This window comes from Notechis scutatus, chromosome 11 (assembly GCF_049901735.1).
Source record: "Notechis scutatus isolate UNSWTSFEM ecotype Mainland chromosome 11, rNotScu1.2, whole genome shotgun sequence".
NCBI classification, from domain to species: domain Eukaryota; kingdom Metazoa; phylum Chordata; class Lepidosauria; order Squamata; family Elapidae; genus Notechis; species Notechis scutatus.
The window spans coordinates 135,009-158,371 of NC_142019.1; the positions used below are offsets into that span (position 1 = coordinate 135,009).

General features: G+C 43.8%; 1 protein-coding gene across 1 annotated transcript; it reads right to left on the reverse strand.

The window, feature by feature from the left end:
* Nucleotides 1-503: 503 nt before the first annotated feature.
* LOC113423643 (calcium and integrin-binding family member 2) lies at nucleotides 504-22,777 on the reverse strand. Its single transcript, XM_087972421.1, has 6 exons — nucleotides 22,302-22,777; nucleotides 17,111-17,145; nucleotides 12,052-12,163; nucleotides 8,110-8,257; nucleotides 4,429-4,624; nucleotides 504-1,852 (listed from the first exon to the last, which is right to left on the reverse strand). Exons 1-6 carry the CDS (start codon nucleotides 22,350-22,352, stop codon nucleotides 1,831-1,833), a joined length of 564 nt encoding a protein of 187 aa, XP_087828547.1. The 5' UTR covers nucleotides 22,353-22,777; the 3' UTR covers nucleotides 504-1,830.
* Between the last annotated feature and the right edge of the window lie 586 nt (nucleotides 22,778-23,363).

Below are 23,363 nucleotides of genomic sequence, written 5' to 3' on the forward strand. Positions count from 1 at the left end.
TGTAGCTCTGGACTTACGACCACATTTCTGTGGCTGAGTGAGACATTCAGAGAGTTCTACTGTCAGGGCTCTAACCACAGGGCTCTTAAACAAATTGCTCTAGCTGTTAAGTGAATCAACTGTTCCATTAAGTGAGTCCATCTTCCCTTATTGAGTTATCAGAAGCCAGTTGGGAAGGTCACAAATCTGTCTTCATTTGATTTTTAGATCTTAACTTGGATAAACTTCTTTAAAAATTGGTTGTTCTATTGTCATTTGCTGCCTGATCCCATAAATAAATGGCAGTACCCAGAAATTTTGGGGAGACCACTGACACCCCATTTTTTTTATTTGTTTGGCCACAGATTTAGCCAATTTTGAAAAAATTGGGTGCATTGGAATGGCTGCTTTCCTTCAAAACCAAAAAAAAAGATCCCTATTGTCTTTTTTACACGGCTTGATCTGGGTTAAAAATCAGCGAATAACCATAATTACAATAATCACCACAAACAACAGGTTTTTTTCTCAGCTCCGCTTCTCTAATTTCTAACTCTTTTTAATCATGATTGTATCACCGTTTGAACCAACGATTGTCCTAATTTCTTTCCTGTTTCGACTGGCTTGCTGTACGCTGCCCGGAGTCCCTTTCCGTGTGAGACGGGCGGCCAAATAAATTGGATTAATAAAAATCAAATACAAACAACCAGAGCCTTTCATTTCAAAGGGGAGCCAAAAGAAAACCACCCAAAGGTCAGTAAAACCAGCCGACGTTTTTAATTCTGGATAATTTACAGAAGCCACACAATATGTAGCCGAGCCCTTCCAGGAAATTGTGTGAAACTTGTGGTGAGGATATGATTGTCATCATGCCTAGTCGATTAGCCAAGAACCCGAACCGAGGCTGGGGTTGGGGAGAGGGGGGAAATAAAAATAAAAATATGAAATGCAGCTGGTTTCGGAGAAAAGAGAGAAATCACGGCGGTCACGCATCCAACGAGGAAGATTGCCTCGGCTGGCTTCCCCCGGGGTTGTGCGTTGGCGAAAGGGGTAGGTTGTGTTTTGTGTTCCCTTTTGTTTTCGTCCTTGGCTTTCGCTCCTTTCGTTTATTTTTATTATTATTATTATTTTTTTGCAATCGGTCAGCTTTAATGCAATCAGGATATGAGGCAAAGCCTGAACGCCGACCCAGGTTTGTGTGTGGTTGTCTCCGTTTGGGAGAGGCATTGATTTGCTAATGCAAAATGTCTTTTGGGAGGCAGGAGAAAGGAGGAGGAAATATTTCAAGTTTCATTAAGGGGAAAAAAAACCTTCGCCCAATGTCCGGTGGATGAAGCGCCTCGGTTATGGGCACCGGCGTTTTTTATCTGCCGTGCGAATCCAGCGGGGGAGGGTCGCCTGGTTTTTAAATCAGGGGACCTCCTTCTCTTGGGAGTTCCAGTGCTTCGGTTTGATCGAGTCCTTTTTGGGGAGATTCAACATCTCCATGAAGTTGCCCTTGGGATTGTAGTCATCTTTTTGCTCTGAGGGCTAGTATAGACACGTATAAAAACGACAAGAGAGCCACATGGGACGATTCCGTGGCCCAGTTTTTAAAAAAGTAACAGTCCAGCAAGGTGGTGTCCCACGAGGTGACTGGCCCGTTGTGGGTTGTTGTTTTTATAAAAACAGAACAAAAACAAGTTAGTAATAATAATAATCCAGGGATATTCCAAAGATCTTGGGAAATAGTCCTGCATCTGCTGGGCTGGGGATTCAGCAAGTCCTTTGACTGCAGCATCCAGGAAAAAGGCGGAGAAGGAAGGCAGGAAGACGTCAGCCAGCCTGGTTTCCGGTGGCTCAGCCCCATGGGTTTTAGATTCGTATGTGGAAGGTGCTGTGAAGGAAACGGGAGGATAGGAAGGAAGCGGGAAGAGGGAGGGAGGGAAGGAGAAGGATGTCAAACAGGGAGGAAAAAAGGAAAAAGGGAGGGAGTGGAGAAAGGGAGGGAGGGAGGGAGGGAGGGAGGGGGAGGGAGGGAGTGGAGAAAGGGAGGGAGGAGGAAGGAAGGAAGGAAGGAAGGAAGGAAGGAAGGAAGGAAGGAAGGAAGGAAGGAAGGAAGGAAGGAAGGAAGGAAGGAAGGAAGGTGTCAAACAGGGAGAGAGGGAAGGAGAAGGATGTCAAACAGGGAGGAAAAAGGAAAAAGGGAGGGAGTGGAGAAAGGGATGGAGGGAGGGAGGGAGGGAGGGAGGGAGGGGGGAGGAGGGAAGGAAGGAAGGAAGGAAGGAAGGAAGATGTCAAACAGGGAGGGAGGGAGGGAAGGAGAAGGATGTCAAACAGGGAGGAAAGAAGGACAAAGGGAGTGGAGAAAGGAAGGAGAAGGAAGGAAGGAAGGAAGGAAGGAAGGAAGGAAGGAAGGAAGGAAGGAAGGAAGGAAGGAAGGAAGGAAGGAAGATGTCAAACAGGGAGGGAGGATGTCAAACAGGGAGGAAATGAAGGAAAAGGGGAGGGAGTGGAGAAAGGGAGGGAGGGAGGGAGGGAAGGAGGAAGGAAGGAAGGAAGGAAGGAAGGAAGATGTCAAACAGGGAGGGAGGGAAGGAGAAGGATGTCAAACAGGGAGGAAAGAAGGACAAAGGGAGGGAGTGGAGAAAGGAATGGAGGGAGAGGGGAGGGAGGGAGGGAGGGAGGGGAAGGAAGGAAGGAAGGAAGGAAGGAAGGAAGGAAGGAAGGAAGGAAGGAAGATGTCAAACAGGGAGGGAGGGAGGGAAGGAGAAGGATGTCAAACAGGGAGGAAAGAAGGACAAAGGGAGGGAGTGGAGAAAGGAGGGAAGGAAGGAAGGAAGGAAGGAAGGAAGGAAGGAAGGAAGGAAGGAAGGAAGGAAGGAAGGAAGGAAGGAAGGAAGATGTCAAACAGGGAGGGAGGGAGGATGTCAAACAGGGAGGAAATGAAGGAAAAGGGGAGGGAGTGGAGAAAGGGAGGGAGGGAGGGAGGGAGGGGGAGGGAGGGAGGGAGGGAAGGAAGGAAGGAAGGAAGGAAGGAAGGAAGGAAGGAAGGAAGGAAGGAAGGAAGGAAGATGTCAAACAGGAAGGGAGGGAGGGAGGAAAGAAAACAACAATATGAGAGCAAGCTAAGTTGAGATCCACACGTCTTAACGTTGCTAAAGATGAGAAACAAACCCTGGTCTGGACTGTCAAATTGCACTAAAACACAACATTTCATATCAAGCAAAGTTGGCCCCTTGCCCAAACACCGTTTCTTCAACCGACTTGAATGGGATGTGGAGTGAACTTACCTCTTTAGATGTTCCACTATCCTACAGACCTGTGTGTGTGTGTGTGTGTGTGTGTGTGTGTGTGTGTGTGTGAAAGTTTCAGCTTCCACAATGATTTATATAAAACCATTTCCTGCTAAAAGGTAGCCAGCCTTGTAGAACGGAACACTTAGCTCCTGCCAGCTGGGAGTGCTAATGGGGGCCATTAAAATGCCCAGGACTTCAAAATGATCCCTTTTTTTTAAAAAAAAAAAAAAAGAGAAACGATCCCTCAGGGATCACATTTTCAGAATCTGTAAGTGCTTCTGCCATTGCCTGGAAGTTTGGGCCTGTGAGATTTAGTACCGTTGGAAGATCGTTCGGTCAGATGTTGCTGGTTATTCTAAAAAAAAAAAAAAGTAACATTTCCTTTCCGATATCTATTTCCTTTCAAGTTGTCCTCGACTTGAGTCAAGGAAAGCTACCCAAGGAAAGGATCTCCTGGTTGGGCGCAGCTTTTCCAAGTCTACTTCTGACCATCTCTAACCTATTCAAATCTGACTGCAGACCTTTAAACCAGAGTTCTTCAACAAGATCTGTGGACTCCAAGTTCCAGAATTCCACCATCACCAACAACAACAACACTGGCTTGGGGAATTCTGGGAGTTCGGGCCCACACACTTTAAAGTTGCCAAGGTTGAGGATCCTTGATCAATGGTGGAAAGGCCCAGGTGGTATTCAGCTGGTTCTGACCAGTTCTGGAGAACCACTAGTGGAAATTTTGAATAGTTTGGAGAACCGGCCAATCCCACCTCTGACTGGCCCCGCCAACCTCATCTATTCTCTGCCTTCCATTGAGTCCCAGCTGGGTCTTCTTTGGTTGCCCTGCCCAGGAGAACGGAGCTGGAAAGCAGGTTAGTGGGGTGGGGAGGGAAGGGGGATTTTGGAGTAACCTTCCCCTGCCACGCCCACCAAGCCAAGCCACGCCCACAGAATGCCACACCTATCAAGCCACACCCACGGCTGATCAGCTGGGTCTTTTTGGGTTGCCCTGCCCAGGAGAACGGAGCTGGAAAGCAGGTTAGTGGGGTGGGGAGGGAAGGGGGATTTTGCAGTATATCCTTCTCCTGCCACGCCCACCAAACCACGCTCCACCAAGCCAGGCCCAGAGAACCGGTAGTTTAAAAAAAATTGAATCCCACCACTGTGGCAAGGCTTCTACCTGAGAAAATCTGGAGCTTTGGAAATCATGTTCTCGAAGTCTGAAAACCCCAGCTTCCCATCGCCGTCCATGTCCGCTTCTTCGATGACCTTCTCGCACACCAGGCTAACTTCCTCCTCGGTCAGCTCTTCCTTGGTCAACTTGTTCAGAGTTTGCTCCAGGTCGGATTTGCAAATGAAGTTGTCGGTGTTAAAATCTAGGCAGGCAACGACAGGAAAGAAAGGGGTGCTCAGAATGCCTCTTGGCTGCCCTCAACTGGGCTGGGACTACAGCTCCCATACCCTGCACCGTGGTCGATGGGATACGGAGTCACTTTTTTTTTTTTTTTTTTTAGGGCTTCCTATATAGCTGCACAGAAACGAATAGATGGGGTAGAATTTTTCTGCTGGGCCAAATATCCAGTATTTGAGGGGCTGCCCCAAATGAAGAGGGAGTCAAGCTATTCTCCAAAGCCCCTGAAGGCAGAAGAAGAAGCAACGGATGGAAACTCATCAAGGAGAGAAGCAACCTAGAACTAAGGAGGAATTTCCTGACAGGGAAGACAATGAACCAGTGGAAAAGCTTGATTCCAGAAGTTGTGGGTGCTTCAACCCTGGAAGTTTGAACAAACATTTGTCTAAACATTGTACAGGGTCTCTTGCTTATTTATTTATTTTATTTGGCAATTACTTACAAGATAATAGGTATAAGTATAAACATAGTTATGAATACATGGATATATATAAGAAAAATAAAAGAAATAGGACAGGGACGGTAGGCACGTTGGTGTGCTTATTCACGCCCCCTACAGGCCTCTTAGGAAAGGGGTGAGGTCAATAGTAGACAGTCTAAGGTTAAAGTTTTTGGGGTTTGGGGAAGAAACTACAGAGTCAGGTAGAGGATTCCAGACGTTGACCCCTCTGTTGCTGAAGTCGTATTTCCTGCAATCAAGTTTGGTGTGGTTTCCCTTGAGTTTGTATCAATTGTTTGCTCTTGTGTTGTTATGGTTGAAGCTGAAGTATTCATTGACAGGTAGCACATTGCAATGTATGATTTTATATACTATACTTAGATTGGACCGAAGGCGGCGTAATTCAAGGTTTAGTAGGTCTAGAATTTCAAGTCTGGTGGCATAAGGTATTCTACAACGAGTAGAGGAGTGAAATATTCTTGTGAAATATTTCTGGACTTTCTCAACTGTGCTAATATCAGATACGTAATGTGGGTTCCAGACTGATGAGCTGTATTCAAGTATTGGTCTAGCAAATGTTTTGTATGCTCTAGTTATTAGTGTAATATTACCAGAGAAAAAGCTACGTAGGATTAGGTTAACAACTCTTAACGCCTTTTTGGCTATGTAGTTGCAGTGGGCTCTAGCACTTAGGTCATTAGAGATGAGTGCTCTAAGGTCCTTGACAGAGTTTGGGTCATCAACAAGGTCTTGAGTATTCTGCTTGTATTTTATTTTCTGATTTTTTTTTGCCAATATGTAGGACAGAGCATTTATTTGTTGAGATTTGAAGTTGCCATTTGTTTGACCATTCTGATACATAGTCAAGATCTTTTTGTAGGGTAGCAGTATTGTCTGTGGTATTGAACAGCTTTACATCCTCAGCGAAGAGAACGCAGTTGCTCTTGATATGATTACAGAGGTCATTTATGTAGAGTATGAAGAGAGTTGGTCCTAGAACACTGCCTTGGGGGACACCACTGTTGACAGGTACAGAATTTGATAGGACTCTCCCAATTTTGACCATTTGTTGTCTGTTTGACAGGAATGCTTCTATCCAGTTATGCAGGTGTCCAGAGATACCATAGGATTTTATTTTTAGGAGTAGTTTGTCGTGTACCACTGAATCAAAAGCTTGAGCCAGAGGTTAGATTAAAAGAACTCCAAGGGTCCCTTCCAACTCGGTTATTCTGTTATTGATTGGTGTTTTCCAAGCTCCCAATAAATTTGATCGGTGGGGGAAAAAATGCATTGATTTATTTCACGTGGTTTGGACATCTTAAATTTCAACCAGCCCGTCAACCCTTCCGTTCCATTTCTCCTGGTTGGAATCTACCCAACATCTGGAGGTGGTGTGTGTTTCTTCCTCCACTTTCTATCTCTGAAGCTCAATCGTGAATCTACCAAGTGAACAATAGCCTGGTGATTAAAAGGCCAGCGCCCGAACATTGGTTTTATTGTGCTTCGCTCAATAAGCAGAATTACCACCGGTTCTATTTAATTACGAACCGGCAGAATGACATTTAGCAGGCTGCATATGGATGGTAAATCTGTCAAGACGGATTTATGGGGGAAAGGTCTGGCATCTGACAGGCCTTTCCTGCCAATGAAGGAAATAAATCACATCCTTCTTGTTTTTTTCTCCCCCCCTAAAGGCTTTTGGACCTGTAGCCCTCTAAGAACGGTGTGGTGAAAAGCAGATATTAAACATTAAATTGATGTTGAAGGATGGCTTTGCTGAAGGAGTTTGGCGGGAGGGTGAGTTGGTCGTACCCGGTAGCTACCAGAGACAATTAAGACAAAAAGTTTTCCACTTGTTCCATAAAATGCAAAATACTAGAGAGAGGTTCATAGAATCACCACACCTCCAAGAGGAAGACATGCACTGGGGACTGAGAATTTTTATCTGCTTATCATAAGGATGCTAGACTGAGTCTGGGGGATTCTGAGAGTTGAAGTCCATTCCTCTTGGAGTTGACCAAGTTTAAAGACCCCCTAACCTGCTATTTATTCCACTTCTTGGCATAAATCTTTAAAAGATTTTAAAGATCTTGCTGAGAATTAGCTGATTCTCATAAGGATACTGGGCCGTGTTTTAACCCAGAGTTTCCAACCTTGGCAACTTTAAAAAAGGTGGACTTCAACTCCCAGAATTCCCCAGCCAGCCTGCTTTAAGTTGGTGGACTTCAACTCCCAGAATTCCCCAGCCAGCCTGCTTTAAGTTGGTGGACTTCAACTCCCAGAATTCCCAGCCAGCCTGCTTTAAGTTGGTGGACTTCAACTCCCAGAATTCCCCAGCCAGCCTGCTTTAAGTTGGTGGACTTCAACTCCCAGAACTCTCCAGCCAGCCTGCTTTAAGTTGGTGGACTTCAACTCCCAGAATTCCCAGCCAGCCTGCTTTAAGTTGGTGGACTTCAACTCCCAGAATTCCCCAGCCAGCCTGCTTTAAGTTGGTGGACTTCAACTCCCAGAACTCCCCAGCCAGCCTGCTTTAAGTTGGTGGACTTCAACTCCCAGAATTCCCCAGCCAGCCTGCTTTAAGTTGGTGGACTTCAACTCCCAGAACTCCCCAGCCAGCCTGCTTTAAGTTGGTGGACTTCAACTCCCAGAATTCCCAGCCAGCCTGATTTAAGTTGGTGGACTTCAACTCCCAGAATTCCCAGCCAGCCTGCTTTAAGTTGGTGGACTTCAACTCCCAGAATTCCCCAGCCAGCCTGCTTTAAGTTGGTGGACTTCAACTCCCAGAACTCCCCAGCCAGCCTGCTTTAAGTTGGTGGACTTCAACTCCCAGAATTCCCCAGCCAGCCTGCTTTAAGTTGGTGGACTTCAACTCCCAGAACTCCCCAGCCAGCCTGCTTTAAGTTGGTGGACTTCAACTCCCAGAATTCCCCAGCCAGCCTGCTTTAAGTTGGTGGACTTCAACTCCCAGAACTCCCCAGCCAGCTGTTCTCCCACCCTGTTATTTTTCTTACCGTAAATCTTAAAGGCATAAATTGCTTTTAGTTCTCGGGGAGCCATTTCACTAAGTACAGAAAACATGTCGACAAAATCATTAAAGCTCAGATTTCCTTCTGGGTCTTCTGCGAAAGAATGGACAATTCTCTGCCTGAAGGGATTTTCCTGCAGAGAGAGGTAACATGTCAGCTCCCTCCATTTTTTAATTAAAAAAAAAACCTAACATAATAGAAATCAAGAGGTGTACATGCTTAAATTATTATTCAGAAGGCATTATTTAGAAGGCAAAGAAGCATGAGGCTTTTGAAAGAAGCCATGCCTGTTTTGTTTTTTAGGCTGTTGTTGCATGAAAGAAACTGAAGAAGAAATGAAGAAATGATGCGGAAATGATGCGGCTGCTTCTGAAGAAATGATGCGGCTGCTTCGATGAGTCCATTTGGGAAAGCAAATGCGTCTTTAATGTGACTCATCAAAGCAGCTGCATCGTTTTGCTCCAATATACCCAATCCTTTCCAAACGTTGCAGTGCCTTTGGTGAACAAGCACACAATCACACGTCTTTTTTTAAAAAAAAATATATTGTACGAGGGGAAACGGTGGGCTAAAATTACAAACACTTAAGAAAGGCCATTGCAAAAACAGTCCCTTAGATAGAAGGTCCCGTATCAAAAAAAAAACACCAAGCTGGGTGAATTTAAAAAAAAAAAACATAAAATAAAACAAAGTATGGGGTTAAACTAGAGAAATTCACCCAGTGCTTCCGACGGGAGGAAAGCAGGTGAATGGATTTCTGCAGACATTGTGTCTTCTCTCTGGTCATTCCCAAAGGAGAACACGAGAGAAGCGAAAGATATATCTGCCCAGACATATAACATCTCAGGAGCTGAAACAGTCTCTCCCATTTCTGGACTTCTCCAGTGCTACCCATCGGTGTCTCTTACAACAGACTGCATTACCACTGGATCCAGTTACTCGGATGGCAGTCTGCAGACGGATCCACTCAACACCTCTGGAAGCAGGGAATAGATCAAAAAGACCAAATCCCTGTGCTGGGAAAGGCAGACCCCCACAGGCATAAGCCATCTTTGGACTCAATTTGTATTGAATCTGCGACATCCTCTGTCCATTTCTAGCAGGTGGCAGTGGTAGAAATAAACTGGCCATCATGTCATCAGGAAGAGATGCGGAAGGCTTTTTCCCAAAGCTTTAGAATAGAGTAGAGTAGAGTAGAGTAGAGTAGAGTAGAGTAGAGTAGAGTAGAGTAGAGTAGAGTAGAGTAGAATAGAATAGAACAGAATGAATAGAATAGAATAGAATAGAATAGAATTAGAATAAGAATAAGAATAGAGTAGAGTAGAATAGAATGAGTAGAATAGAACAGAATGAATAGAATAGAATAGAATAGAATAGAATAGAATAGAATAGAATAGAATAAGAATAAGAATAGAGTAGAGTAGAGTAGAATAGAATGAATAGAATAGAATAGAATAGAATAGAATAGAATAGAACAGAACAGAACAGAACAGAACAGAACAGAATAGAATAGAACAGAATAGAATAGAAAATAGAATAGAATAGAATATAGAATAGAATATAGAATAGAATATAGAATAGAATAGAATAGAAAATAGAATAGAATAGAATAGAATAGAATAGAATAGAATAGAATAGAATAGAATAGAATAGAATAGAATAGAATAAAATTCTTTATTGGCCAAGTGTGATTGGCCACACAAGGAATTTTTCTTCGGTGCATAAACTCTCAGTGTACATAAAAACAATGCATTCAACAAGAAGCATAAGATACAACACAGTGATAGTTATAGGATACTAAATAAGCAATCAAATCATACTAGGAAACTAAATAAAACAATATAAATTGTACAGATACAAGCAACAAGGTTATAGTCATAAGCAGGAGAAGATAGATAATAGGAAGGATGAGAATAATAATAATTCAGGCTTAGTAAATGACTAAGTAAAGTAAATGACAGTAAATGTTTTTTTGTGATTGTGCTGCATGAAAAGTTGGTTTTCGCAACAGGAAACATTCTGGGAATCTGCTATGAATTCACTTTGTTTCCTGTTGGAGGTAAGAGTCGTTAAAATAGGGAAGATGCCTTTAATTAGCTCTGGAGAAGAATGATCTAGGGATCCAATTTGAGGTTGGCAGCTCCAGTTGGAGCTGTCCATGGCCCTACTTTAATCCTGAACTCCCCCCCCCCAGGGCTTCTCCAGAGTGGTGACCAAGCAGAGAAGGAGGCTCCCATCTTCACTAGAATTGCAAGAAGGTCCTGGGCAGGGTGGACGACTACGGCCTCTGTATGATGTGTGGAGTTCAACTCCCAGAATTCCTGAGCCAACATGGCTGGCTCAGGAATTCTGGAAGTCCAGAGGGCGTAAAGGGGCCAGTCTGAAACCCAGTCTCTCCATTAGCCCCTGGTGGTTATGGTCTCCACCCTACGTTCCAATTGGCTGAAATGAAGGCATGAAGTTTGCCAATCTGAGTTGGACTTTCAGGGATGGCTTCAAGGTGGGATGAAAACACATGACGGGGCATTCAAAACTCTGTTTTGTTTCAACGCCATCATTACGGGCCTCCTTTTTTTTCTGATAACAGCCTGGAGACACTCCTGCATTTTTCCAGGTGGAGACTCCGACTAGTGCAGTGAGCTCAATAGCTAAAACCAGCTTGTCCCAAACTTCCTATCCCTGTTGTATTCTTTTTGACTCATGGCTGGGGTCTTTCTTTTCAACGTTGGGAACTTTTAAGATGGATGGACTTCAACTCTCCTGCTGACCCGGGACTTCTCCTTCCCCTCCCCGATGTTTTCTAGAAGACATTAGTAATTACGTTAATTCTTCTGCTTTTTGAGGGCAACTCAATCCCAAGAATTGGCCTTCTGGTTTCCTGTTCCCTTCTGTTGATCTCCCTGTGAATATATGAGGTTACAAGGCTATAGATATAGTGTAAACCAATAGCCCTTCGGGTTGAAAACAGGTCAAAGTCACTAAGAAGCATGGCTGGATAGAAGCTAGGCCAAGGGCTATCTTGCACCAGGGTTCCTCCGGTGTGGAGGAAAAGAGGAAGTCAGAAAGGAGTGTCCCCAAGAGCAAAATAGTCAAATAAAGACCAATAACAACAAACAGGGAATTTGATTAGGGAAACTTTTGATGCTTTCTGAGCTTGGTTGTTTTCTTTCAGACATTTCACTACCCAACTAGGTAACATCATCTGTGCTAATGAATGTGAGGTTTGCTCCCTGTTTATATACAGTAATGTTCCCTGTCCATGCTGGTGGGATGTGGTTTTCCCCTTGGTAATTGATTAGGATACTGTTTTCTGCTCAATTATTTGTCTGGTGTTAATATCTGCTTATCTGGGCGCCGGTTACTGCAGACAATATATTCTGGCTTTCTCCCCCCCCCCCCTCCGCTTCTTAGCTGTTTTATTAGCTCTTTTCAATGGCATGTAAATGTGATTTATCTCTATGTGTTGATGGTTGATGGATCTTCTTCTATTGGGAGAATTCAATTAGCAAAAAAACAAAAACAAAAATCAATACTCTACTGAAAAAAGAGATATGCAACATTCTTGCCAGGCCATAAAAGCCAACAGTTTTTAGGGCAAAATGGTTTAGCATGAAATCTATTCATGTTTATTATTATGGTCTGTTCCCATCCGATTTGCTTTGCAAAGGCAGAGAAAGAATTTGAGCTTATCGTTACCACGGCCATCTGTATAAGAATGCTATCCATGCAGATGTTTAAGAGCCTGTCATCTCAATGCGGAAGTCTTTAACGAGAGAAACTTAAATCTTTAAAACAAGAGGCCGGACTTTTGTAGCCACATCTGTGAAATGTGCAAATTTTACAGCCTACTCTGCCTCCCACTCTCAAAGATTTTACAGGCTACGGAAAATACCAACAAAAATAAGGCTGAACTCGCCCTGCCATTACCTTTAATTCCGGCATGTTTTCTACCAGCTGCAGAGGGAGTTTAACATCTGGATTCTTGGTGTAATCCATGGGGACCATGTTTGGTGCCAGTTCGTGGTAGCGGCCATGCAACCTGTGGGGAAACAGACGCAGGTAAGGACCAAGAAGATGGTACTTAGGGAAGGTTTGGTTCCCAGCTTCAAGGAGAGGCTGATCGTTTTGCTCCTTCTGGCCACCAAAACTTTTGAGAACCGATGTGATTTCCCTCCAGGTTAACGAAGCTAAGTCTTGGATTCTTAATTTCAAATGGGAGAAGAACTTTTCTTGGAAACCAGGAAAATGAACACCAGTGGTACTGTCATGCCCCTGTCAGAGTCTGAATCCGAGGAGGAAGCTGGACAGCTGGCAGGGAATGGGAGTGTAGCTCCGTTGGCTGTGGAGAAGGCTGGGGAAGGGCAAAGTCCGGGTGGGCAGAGCAGGAGAGAGGTAGAACAAGGGAGGAGTTCAAAGGAAGACCCAGGCCCACCCTCTCTTCATCCTAGGGCACGCAGGGAGGAACAGAGAATGGAGTAACGTGAGTTGCGTGGCTTACGGGGGAGGAAAGGGCCCTGATTCCCTTCATTAGCCACAGCTGGGAAGAGTTGATAAGAAAGGCAGGCTGCGTGCAGCAGGCTGTTGGGAGCAAACGTGACTTTATCTCATGTTGTTGTGGCTTATCTGTGTTCCTGGCATCTTCCCAACCATGTGAGTTTTGCCGTACCTTCAAGTCTGAAATTCTTGCTCCTGCCCTGCCAAACTAATTACTTCAGTTTGGCTTGTTTGGACTTTAAGTTACAGTTTGTGTTGACCCTGTTTTGGACTTAATTTCCTGCAGCCAAAGGCTGCTCCTGGGAGAGTTTTTCTCCAGCCAGAAGCTAACCAGGACATTGGGGGAAAAGTTGGGAGATAATAAAGGGACTCTTATTGATTATCTGACTGTGTTGCCTTTGTGCCACGCCCCTTTGGGTCATCACAGGTACAGAAGTCACAACTCTGCCACCCCTACCCGATATGTGGGACCCTCTGTAGCTTGAGAGGCCAGAGAAAAAAGATGGCCCTACATTTGAGGGGAATTGATGACGATGAGACTTGAAGTCCAAGAAAAAAAGGAGAACGTCAGGTTGGAGACAAATCAACTCTCCTGGTGTAGGTTTCCGGTTTGTCGGCTTGAGCGGTAGGGATTCGCAAGCTGCGCGATCCCTGCCGCGCTAGCCGTTTGGGGCTTCGACCGGACGGGTGCGGAGCAAGGCTGCCCTGCAGGGGTAGCTGAAGGTAAGGGGATCCGGAGGAAGGGTTTGGGGTGTTGCAGACCCCCTCCTGGCCGGCAGAACCCCCTGTTACCAGGACGGTGCAGCGGCGGTCCGTAATGGCCGCCACAAAGAAGTTGACAGCCGGGCAAGTATGCGCAGGAGGAAGAAGAGAAAGTTATTGAAAGTAAAAGTTCTTCTTGGTCGACCCAGGGCTTTGAGATTTATTTAATTTAATTCCTGGAAAAGATGGTTTTCTGATGATTTCTTCCACAAGAGAAAAAAAAGCGGCTGTTTTGAGGTGCTGAAGGAAAGTTACTCTCCCTCCCGACGGAATTAAGCCGGAAGGGAGAGGATAAAGAAAATATATAAATTTGGATCTTGTTGGAGGAGATGCCTTGAAGACTTGAGGACAGAAATACAATCTTAATAAGGCTTTAAAATATAGACTTGGATTCTTTTTTTTTATTTGTTTGATACCACCCCTGGAAGAGGAAGGGGGAATTTTGGCTTGCTTGGATTTATTGAGGATTGTGGATTTTGGGATTGTTTTGCCTTTCTCTCGGAATATTTGGTTGGTGTAAGAAGAAAGAGGAATAAAGAAAAGAAAAGACTTATTTATAATGGCTTTCCTTTTGAAGACCTGAGGGATGAATATGAGCAAACAAAAGCAATCTGCAAAGATGGCATGGAAAAAGCTTTTCTATTTCTAGAAATGGCGCTGGTCAATTACCAACAGACAATGGAACAGATGGAAATGGAAGAAGAACAACAAGGAAGAGACGAAGACGCCATCTTCATTGAATTCCAAAACTTATCTAAGGAAGAAGGAAGGAAGAGAGCAAGGAAAATGAAGGACTTAAGATCTAAAAAAACATTTGAGAAAGAGAAAAATATGATGCAAAGTAAATATAATGATAACAAACAAGAGAAAAAGGGAATGCAACAGAGAAGGGATCCCAGCAAGGCAGAGGTTAGAAGAAGAAGGGGGTAGGAAGATTTGGTGGGGGAAGAAAGAAAGGGGAAAGGCGGAGAAAAGCCTCAAAGCTTTAAAATTGGATGGGAGAAGAGGGATTTTTTTAGAGATAAAGGATGAAATATAATTTTCTGTAAGAAAGATTCTGCTAAGGTACAGAAGATGGTATTGTAACATTTATATTTGAAATAGTAAATTAGAATGCTTTAAGATTTAATAAGAAATTAAAATGTTGAAGTTTTTATTAATGATTGATTTTTAAAATGTAATAAAATATCGAAGGAAAGGAGGATACAATGTATTTAAACATTTTTGGTGGATAGAATGTACCAAGCAGAACCAAATTGGGTATTTGTTATGTTGAATGTTAATTTTACTAACTTAGGGGAGGATAGAAAGGCATCATACTCTGATTAGTGATTTCAGGAGAAATTTTTTCTTTTATTATAAGAAGAGATAGAGGGATAAATGAATGGGCAAAAGATACAATTTAATGATTTATTAAGATGGATTAAATAAGATAGAAATGTGAAGAGTGATATGTGTTATTATTTTAGCCCATGCAAAGAGAGGTAACTGGGGCCAAGGTACTTTACTAAAAGATTTTTTTATGTTTGTTTGTGTTTGTTTGTGTTTTATGAGAATATTGGGGAAATTATTGTAGAAAAACAGGGAAAGATTCAATATGTAATGATTTGTTTGTTGTTGAAACTTTTAATAAAACTTGTTTTAAAAAAAAAAAAAAATAGGCATATGAAAAAAAAAAAATCAACTCTCCTGGTGTTGATGATTCCAAAGCTGGTCCAGGTTCAAGTTTTGACCAGGAGACATCATAAAAAAGTTGCTTTGATATGAAAAACCTGGGGAAGCATCCGCCTGCATTTCCCATCCCGCCTTCCGCTGACACATTTTGTTCTTTTTAAAAGTAACCCTCTTTGAAAGAACTCCGAGTCCTGCAGCCTTGGCTGGGCCAGAATAAATTATGGCCCTCCTCTCTGGTTTTACCTTTCAGGTACACTGCACACAGCAGGGACATCTCTGCTACGGTGAGGGGAGAGAGAGAGAAAAAAAAAACCCTCAGATTCCTAAAAAGAGGGCCTCCTCTGGACAACATGTGAGCAGAGTGTTCGTCCCACGAATTCAAATCAACACTAATGGATTACTGGCTTTGAGGTGAGGCGATGGGTTTGGAACAGGATAACGATCTTCTCAACAGAAATACAAAGAGTAGCTTCAGTTCCTTAAGGCTGGAGATTGTAGTTTTCTACCAAGTCAGACACACACACACACACACACACACACACACACAAACGACTCTAACAGATGATCAGAGTTGGAAGGGACCTTGTAGGTCATCTAGACCAACTCCCTGCCCAAGCAGGAGACCCTACACCATTTCTGACAGATGGGAGTCCAATCTCTTCTGGAAAGTCTCAAGGGATGAAGCTCCCACAACTTCTGAAGGCAACTTCTGTTCCATGGGTTGATTATTCTCACTGTCAGAAAGTTTCTCCTTATTTCCAGGTTGAATCTCTCCTTGATCAGTTCCCATCCATTATTCCTTGTTTAGTCTTTGGGTGCTTTGGAAAATAGCTTGACCCCTTCCTCCTCTCTGGGGAAGCCCCTCAAATACTGGAAGACAGGTTCTCCTATCTCCCCTGGTCCTTCTCTTCCCTAGACTAGCCAGGCCCAGTTCCTGCAACCGTTCATTGTATGTTTTAGCTTCCAGTCCCCTCATCCTCCTGGTTGCTCTTCTCTGCCCTCTTTCTAGAGTTTCAACATCTTTTTTACAGTGTGGGGACCAAAACTGGATGCAGGACTCTAGGTGAGGTCTTAGCTCTAGGAAGCAGGATAATTTTTGCAGCTGGATTGCAATAAGTCACAGTCTCACATGGAATTTACCAGAGGCATAAATATGGGAGAATGTATGGCAGGTTGAGAGATCAGGCGGTTTCTTGGTACTTGTTGCAGATATCGTTCCTTTTCCTCCTCTGTATGAAATCTGCACTTTAATGCAGACAGATTAGGGTTCGGAATGGGCAGATCTCATAAAAATAACCGTGACTGTTTTGGGAAATTGGAAGGAGGAGGAGGAGGAGGAGGGAGAGGAGGGAGGGGAAGGAGGAGGAGAGGAGGAGAAGAAGAAGAAGAAGAAGAAGAAGAGGAAGAAGGAGGAGGAAGAGAGGAGGAGGAGGAGGAGGAGGAGGAGGAGGAGGAGGAGGAGGAGGAGGAGGAGGAGGAGGAGGAGGAAGAAGAAGAAGAAGAAGAAGAAGAAGAAGAAGAAGAAGAAGAAGAAGAAGAAGAAGAAGAAGAAGAAGAAGAAGAAGAAGAAGAAGAAGAAGAAACAACCACCGTTTGTAGAGCAGGAAACTGGTCTTGTTGGGAAGCAGGTCACCTGAAACCAAGTAAGAAGACCCCCCCCCCCCCCAAAACCCCCCCCCCCCCCCAGGCATAATTTAGGTAAGATGAGCGCTGGAGAGACGCCTATGTTAGGACCACCAAGAAAACAAATGCCCATCATCATCATCATGGATAGTGAGGACATTGGTTGCTTTGTTTTTAATCCAAGGGCTTTTGTCCCAGATGGTTCCTTGAGTTTGCCAACACCTCCGGGCTGTGACCTTCTCAGAGCTTGGAGCTCCGAAACAGCCCCCTATTCATTTGGGGGTCTACATCTGGAAGAGCTACCCCCCCTTTACCCTCAAGGTATGCAGGCTCCTCTCGTTCTTTGCCCCCAAGGAAGGACTTGAGCGACAGCCGACGCCTCTTCCTGTGGACAAACCTGGAGGGTGGAAAACAAGGTGCGTATTCTGCTCACCTGAGGATCTCCTTTCGTGTGAAGAAGGTGCAGTCCTGTAGGAGAAAAAGAAAGAGAAACAAAAGGGAAGTGAGATTTCTCCATGGTGGGGGAATGATCTGCGAAGGAGGAGGAGACCTCTTCAGGTTCTGCAGAGGAGAAGGAGGTCTCTGGCCTAAAGTCTCCTGCCTGACCAAGGGGGTTGGACTAGAAGACCTTCTTGGGCACCCGTTATTAAGACTGCCTACGGAGTGGCTGATGGGCTCAATGGTCCCTCCACGTTCGGTGGGTCAGCTGAATAAAGTTACAGAGAATGCGGGGAGAGGGTTTCTCTCGTCCTTCCAGAGAGGAAAGACTGACAGAATAACAGAGTTGTGAGAGACCTTGGAGGTCTTCTAGTCCAACCCCCTATGCCATTCCAGACAAGGGGCTGTCCAACCTCTTCTTGAAAACCTCCAGCGGTGGAGCACCCACAAATTCTGGAGGAAGGTCCAGATAAATTGTCCTTGCTGTCAGGAAGTTTTCTCCTTAGTTCTCCTCCCCACCTCTTCTTTGTGACGACCCCTAAAATATTGGGACCCCACGAGAGAAACAAGCCAGGATCCTTCCCTGAATGTGCACATTCTTTACCGCTTAGGGAAGCGGGTGTGAGTGGCCCTTTGCAAAAGGCTGGCACAGGAAACAAAGAAATGCTGGTTAAACACCCTACACACACCCTATACACACACACACACACACAAAGGAGCTTTTTTTACCCTCTCGTGTAATTATATCAGCCAGGATCCGTAGCCAAGATCGTTACTTAACCAGAAGCGAAGACCGAGGCTGGGCCGGGCAAGGTAATCCAAACTTCCAAGGGAGAAAAAAAAAAACTCAGCCCTCCCACCCAGCGTCCTGTTTCCAAGCTCCATTAAGCTGAAAGCCTTTTCGGCTTTCCGGAGCCAAACTTTGGAGTCTGGCAAGCGTGTTCAGCAGCCTCCGCTGTGCTTGCACATGGAGGCTCTACTTTCAGCCCCACGTTTTGGCTGGGAAAGGTTTTTTTGAAAGCATCACCATTTATTGCAGGCTAATGGCTTCGGATCGACTTGTTCTGAGGGGAAATGCGGCTTGTGGAGTTCAGTTTGCTTTCAAGGCCAATTAGCATCATTATCCAAAGAGAGAGAGAGAGAGGGAGGGAGGGAGGAAGGGAGGGAGAAGGAGAGAGAGAGAGAGAATAAATAAACTAATAAACTAAACTAATAAAATAAAATAAAATACGTCAAAGGTTGGCAGAAAAGCTTTTTCAGAATTAAAATGAGCCACAGTATCTGCGATTTACAAATGCATCTGCTCGCCTCTATTCAACTGAGATGTGTATTATTATGATTATTATTTTACAGTAGGATCCTGGCTTTGTATAAATAGTCAACCAGAAAGGCCACAAACTGAGACCAGGAAAAAAAATGAATTATCCTCTTAAGAATACGCAAGTCTGATGAAATAGAAAGGATGCTTCTGAAAAATTTCTCTTCGGAAGACTTCCTCTCAAGATAGGGCTGTTGTTGTTAATTGTAATTGAAGACTACAAAATGGAAACACAAAACAATTTGTAAACCAACCGTCACACTGTATGTACACCTATGGAAGATGGCTTGATGTTTTTATGTTTTGTTTGTTTATGTTTGTTTTTAAAAACCAATACAATTAAAAAAAAAGATAGGGTTGTTGTTTTTTCCAATCGCGAGAATCTATTCCTTTCTTCTTTCCACTTGATTGAAATAGCCGTTTAAGCAAGATCCATTTCTAATTCTTACACGGCTTTCCCCCCCCCCCCTTTATCTATCTTTGTGTAAAGTTTTACTGAGTCTGACATGCTGCCCTTGGTAATAAAATAATTTCCGATGAGATCATGCAGGTTAAACGCCATACAGCTAAAATAATTATACAGCCCTTTTTGTCTCACTGAATTTGGAAGAGATAAAGACTCAACTTGGAATTTTGAAAGGTAGAAGGTTTAGGTCCCCTTTTTTTTAAAAAAAAAAAGTATTATTATTATGATTGATTGATTAGTCTATAGCCATATCAACGTACAAGGTTCAAACATGTATTACCAATAAAATCCTATACAAACAATTACCAATTTTTAGTGGTAATACGTGTTTGAACCTTGTACATTTATATGGCTATAGGCTAACCAATCACAAAATAATAATAATTAATACATATATACAACATATTATTTCTAGAATAAAAACACTGTCAGAGTGGAAGGTGTCTGTGAGGTCATCTGGTCTGACCCCCCCCCCCGATTAGATTTCCTGTAGAACATTCACACCCAAGTCAAAGGGTGAGTTTGCACAACACAAATATGCCACAAGTTAGCTTCACCGAGGTTCTTACGAACCAATCTTGGCAAGCTGTACAAATGCACCAGCTTGCTAGATTCCCCCCCACCCCCAGAGTTGGTTCAGCGTGTTCTGGGAATGCATCAAAATGAAGAAATCTGAAACTTCATTTGTAGAATCAAGAGCTGCAACAAAACGTTGGAGGAGCTTGCTCACCAGTCCTAGCCTTGGATGATGGGAATTGGGCTCCAAAATTTCTGATTATTATTATTATTATTATTATTATTATTATTATTATTATTATTATTATTATTATTATAAATTTTGTTGCAATTTTTCCCTAAGATGACACAACCGTGGAGGCTGTTTTGCTTTAAATTTGTGAATTTAAATTTGAATTGGCAAGGGTGTCGCTCGCCCTCCTTCTAAAACCTTCCAGATGGAAAGGAGTCAGTGCCAATTTCTCTTCCCTTAGGAAGGTTTCAAGTGCAAAAGGAAGAGAGGGAAGGTAATTATGCGGATGTCGCCCACGGCACAAAAGGGCCAGTTTCAATTTATTTATTTTTGCAATTGGCTAGCTGGAAAGGGAGGATGAAGCAGCCCAACACCAACACCCCCCCCCACCAGAACTTCCAATGGTTCTTTCCAATCCAGGCCAGCCTGAGTCTTTGGGTTGGAAAATAGGCTCCTATTTAACAGAGCAAATGATGGGAGGGGACTTTCCCACCCTCCAGTTTCCACTGGATCTCTTTCGATGGGAATGGACCGATCCTGAGATCTGGATGTTCCTGAGGATCACCGGAGCAAGGCATGGACCATTCTGAGGGCCATCAGGGCCAGGCAGGCAGCCCTATTCACACAAAAGGGATTTTTGCAGGATTTTGCTCTTGCAAGTTGGCTCATCCGTTTGAAAAGGGGCATTCTGAGGCCACGAAGCCCACCCAGGTGGTGTGTGGGCACTAGATTCCCCGGCATGGGGTATTACTTAAAGCAGGGGTGTCCAACCTTGAAGACTTGCGAATTCCCAGAATTCCCCAGCCAGCATAGCTTGAAGATTTATGGAGTTCAACACCAAGAATTCCCTGGGAGCCATCTGCCCCAACCTCTATCTATCTATCTATCTATCTATCTATCTATCTATCTATCTATCTATCTATCTATCTATCTATCTATCATCTATCTATCTATCTATCTATCTATCTATCTATCTATCTATCTATCTATCTATCTATCATCTATCTATCATCTATCTATCTATCTATCTATCTATCTATCTATCATCTATCTATCTATCTATCTATCTATCTCTATCTATCTATCTATCTATCTATCTATCTATCTATCTATCTATCTATCTATCATCTATCTATCTATCTATCTATCATCTATCTATCTATCTATCTCTACCTGACTATCTATCTATCTATCTATCTATCTATCTATCTATCTATCTATCTCTCATCTATCTATCTATCTATCTATCTATCTATCTATCTATCTATCTATCTATCTATCTATCTATCTATCTATCTATCTATCTATCTATCTATCTATCTCTCTATCTATCTATCTATCTATCTATCTATCTATCTATCTATCTATCTATCTATCTATCTATCTATCTATCTATCTATCTATCTATCTATCTATCTATCTATCTATCCCTATTCATCTATATCTATCTATCTATCTATCTATCTATCTATCTATCTATCTATCTATCTATCTATCTATCTATCTATCTATCTCTATCTATCTATCTATCTATCTATCTATCCATTCATCTATTCATCTATCTATCTATCTATCTATCTATCTATCTATCTATCTATCTATCTATCTATCTATCTATCTATCTATCTATCTATCTATCTATCTATCTATCTATCCATTAATATATCCATCTATCTATCTATCTATCTATCTATCTATCTATCTATCTATCTATCTATCTATCTATCTATCTATCTATCTATCTATCTATCTATCTATCTATCTCCTCCTCTCTCCCTCTCCGTCTCTCTCTTCCTCTCTCTACCTCCTTCTCTCTCTCCACCTCTTCTTCTCTCCTCTCTCTCTTCCCCTCTATCTCTCCTTCTCTCTCTCCATCTCTCCCTTCTTTCTCCCCTCTCTCTCTCTCCCCTCCTTTTCTCTTTCTCTCTCTCCCTTCTCTCTCTTCCTCTCCCTCTTTCTCCCTATCCCTTCTTACCCCATTCCCTATCTATCTCTCCCTCCCTCTATCTCTCCCTATCCTTTCTCTCCCTCTCCCTCTGTCTCCCTCTCTCTTTCCCCTCCTCTCTCTGTCTCTCCTTCTCTCTCTCCCTGTCTCTCTCCCCCTTTTCTCTTTCTCTCTCTCCCCGTCTCCCTCTCCCTTCTCTCTTTCCCCCTCTATCTCTCCTTCTCTCTCTCCATCTCTCCCTTCTTTCTCCCCCTCTCTCCCCTCCTTTTCTCTTTCTCTCTCTCCCTTCTCTCTCTTCCTCTCCCTCTTTCTCCCTATCCCTTCTTTCCCCATTCCCTATCTATCTCTCCCTCTCTCTCTCTCCCTCTCTCTTCTCTCTTTCCCCTCCTCCCTCCATCTCTCCTTCTCTCGCTCCTTCTCTCTGTCTCTCCCCCTTTTTCTTTCTCTCTCTCTCCTTCCCTCCCTCCCTCTCCCCCTCTCTCTCCCCATGCTGGAAAACTGCCTCTTAGCCCAGCCTGACCCCAAGGCCAGATGGAAGGAGCCCCCCCACCTTGCAAGGAAGTCTCCCAACCAAGCACTCAAGCTTAGAGAAAGGCGGCTTCCACCCCCAGGAAAGAGAAGATGCTGGGGGGGTGGGGTTGGGGAGACCCGCCAGCCTCCTGCCCACCCCCCACCCACTCCACCCTGAGCCCAGCCCAGCCCAGCTCACCTGATAGGCGTCTAATTGTTCATCCGTAAAGATGGTTTGCTTGTTCCCCATGGTCGAAGGAGGCGCCTTCCCACGTCCAGAGCCGTCCCATGCCAAGATTTAGGGCCTGGGGGTCCGGCGGGCATGGAGACCAAGCATGCAACGGGACCGGATCGAGGAGTGGGGGGGGGGGAAATTGGGGGAGGGAAAGGGGGAAAAAAACCCTCACACCTCCTGCATCAAAAGATTTGCAGCGTCCCTTCTTCTTCCTGCAGCGGAGGAGAGGGGGCTAAACTCCCCCCATGGAGCTCAGACCCAGAGGAGGCTGTCTGGGCTCCCTCTTTCGTCCCTGGCGGGGCAGCCGGAGGGCTCTGCCGGCGGGAGACAAGCGGAGACGCCCCCGAGGTCCGGAGACACCATCTCGGCTGCCTCAGGTCTCCAAGGCACGACGGCGAGGAAGCGAAGACGGTCCTCCTTTCGGCGGCTCCATCGTGCGCTGCGCCTCTCCGGCCACACGGGGGCAGCACACTTCGCCTCGTTTTTTTTTATTTATTTTATTTCATTTTATTTATTTATTTATTTTTGTCAATCGCTTGCAAGAGAATAGGTATAAGTGAAAAAAAAAACATAGTTATGAATACATGGATACATATAAGAAAAATTAAAATATATATATATATAAAAGAAACAATAGGAGAGGGACGGTAGGCACGTTGGTGTTTTTAAGGGCTGAAGCCGGCAAATATTTATTTATTTGATTGATTTGATTTGTCAGTGGCTTACAAGAGAATAGGTATAAGTAAAAACATAGTTATGAATACATGGATATATATAAGGAAAATAAAAAATAAAAATAAAAGAAACAATAGGACAGGGACGGTAGGCACGTTGGTGTTTTTAAGGGCTGAAGCCGGCAAATATTTATTTATTTGATTTATTTGATTTGTCAATGGCTTACAAGATAACAGGTATAAGTAAAAACATAGTTATGAATACATAGATACATATAAGAAAAATAAAAATAAAAAAAGAAACCATAGGACAGGGACGGTAGGCACGTTGGTGTTTTTAAGGGCTGAAGCC

Excerpts from the sequence above, each read along its gene's own strand:
- LOC113423643 (XM_087972421.1), bottom strand. The coding sequence starts at position 22,352 with ATGGGGAACAAGCAAACCATCTTTACGGATGAACAATTAGACGCCTAT. Across the intron at positions 12,164-17,110 it reads ACACGAAAGGAGATCCTCAG|GTTGCATGGCCGCTACCACG; the intron begins GTGAGCAGAATA and ends GTTTCCCCACAG. Across the intron at positions 1,853-4,428 it reads AAAGCTCCAGATTTTCTCAG|CACCTTCCACATACGAATCT; the intron begins GTAGAAGCCTTG and ends TTTCCTTCACAG.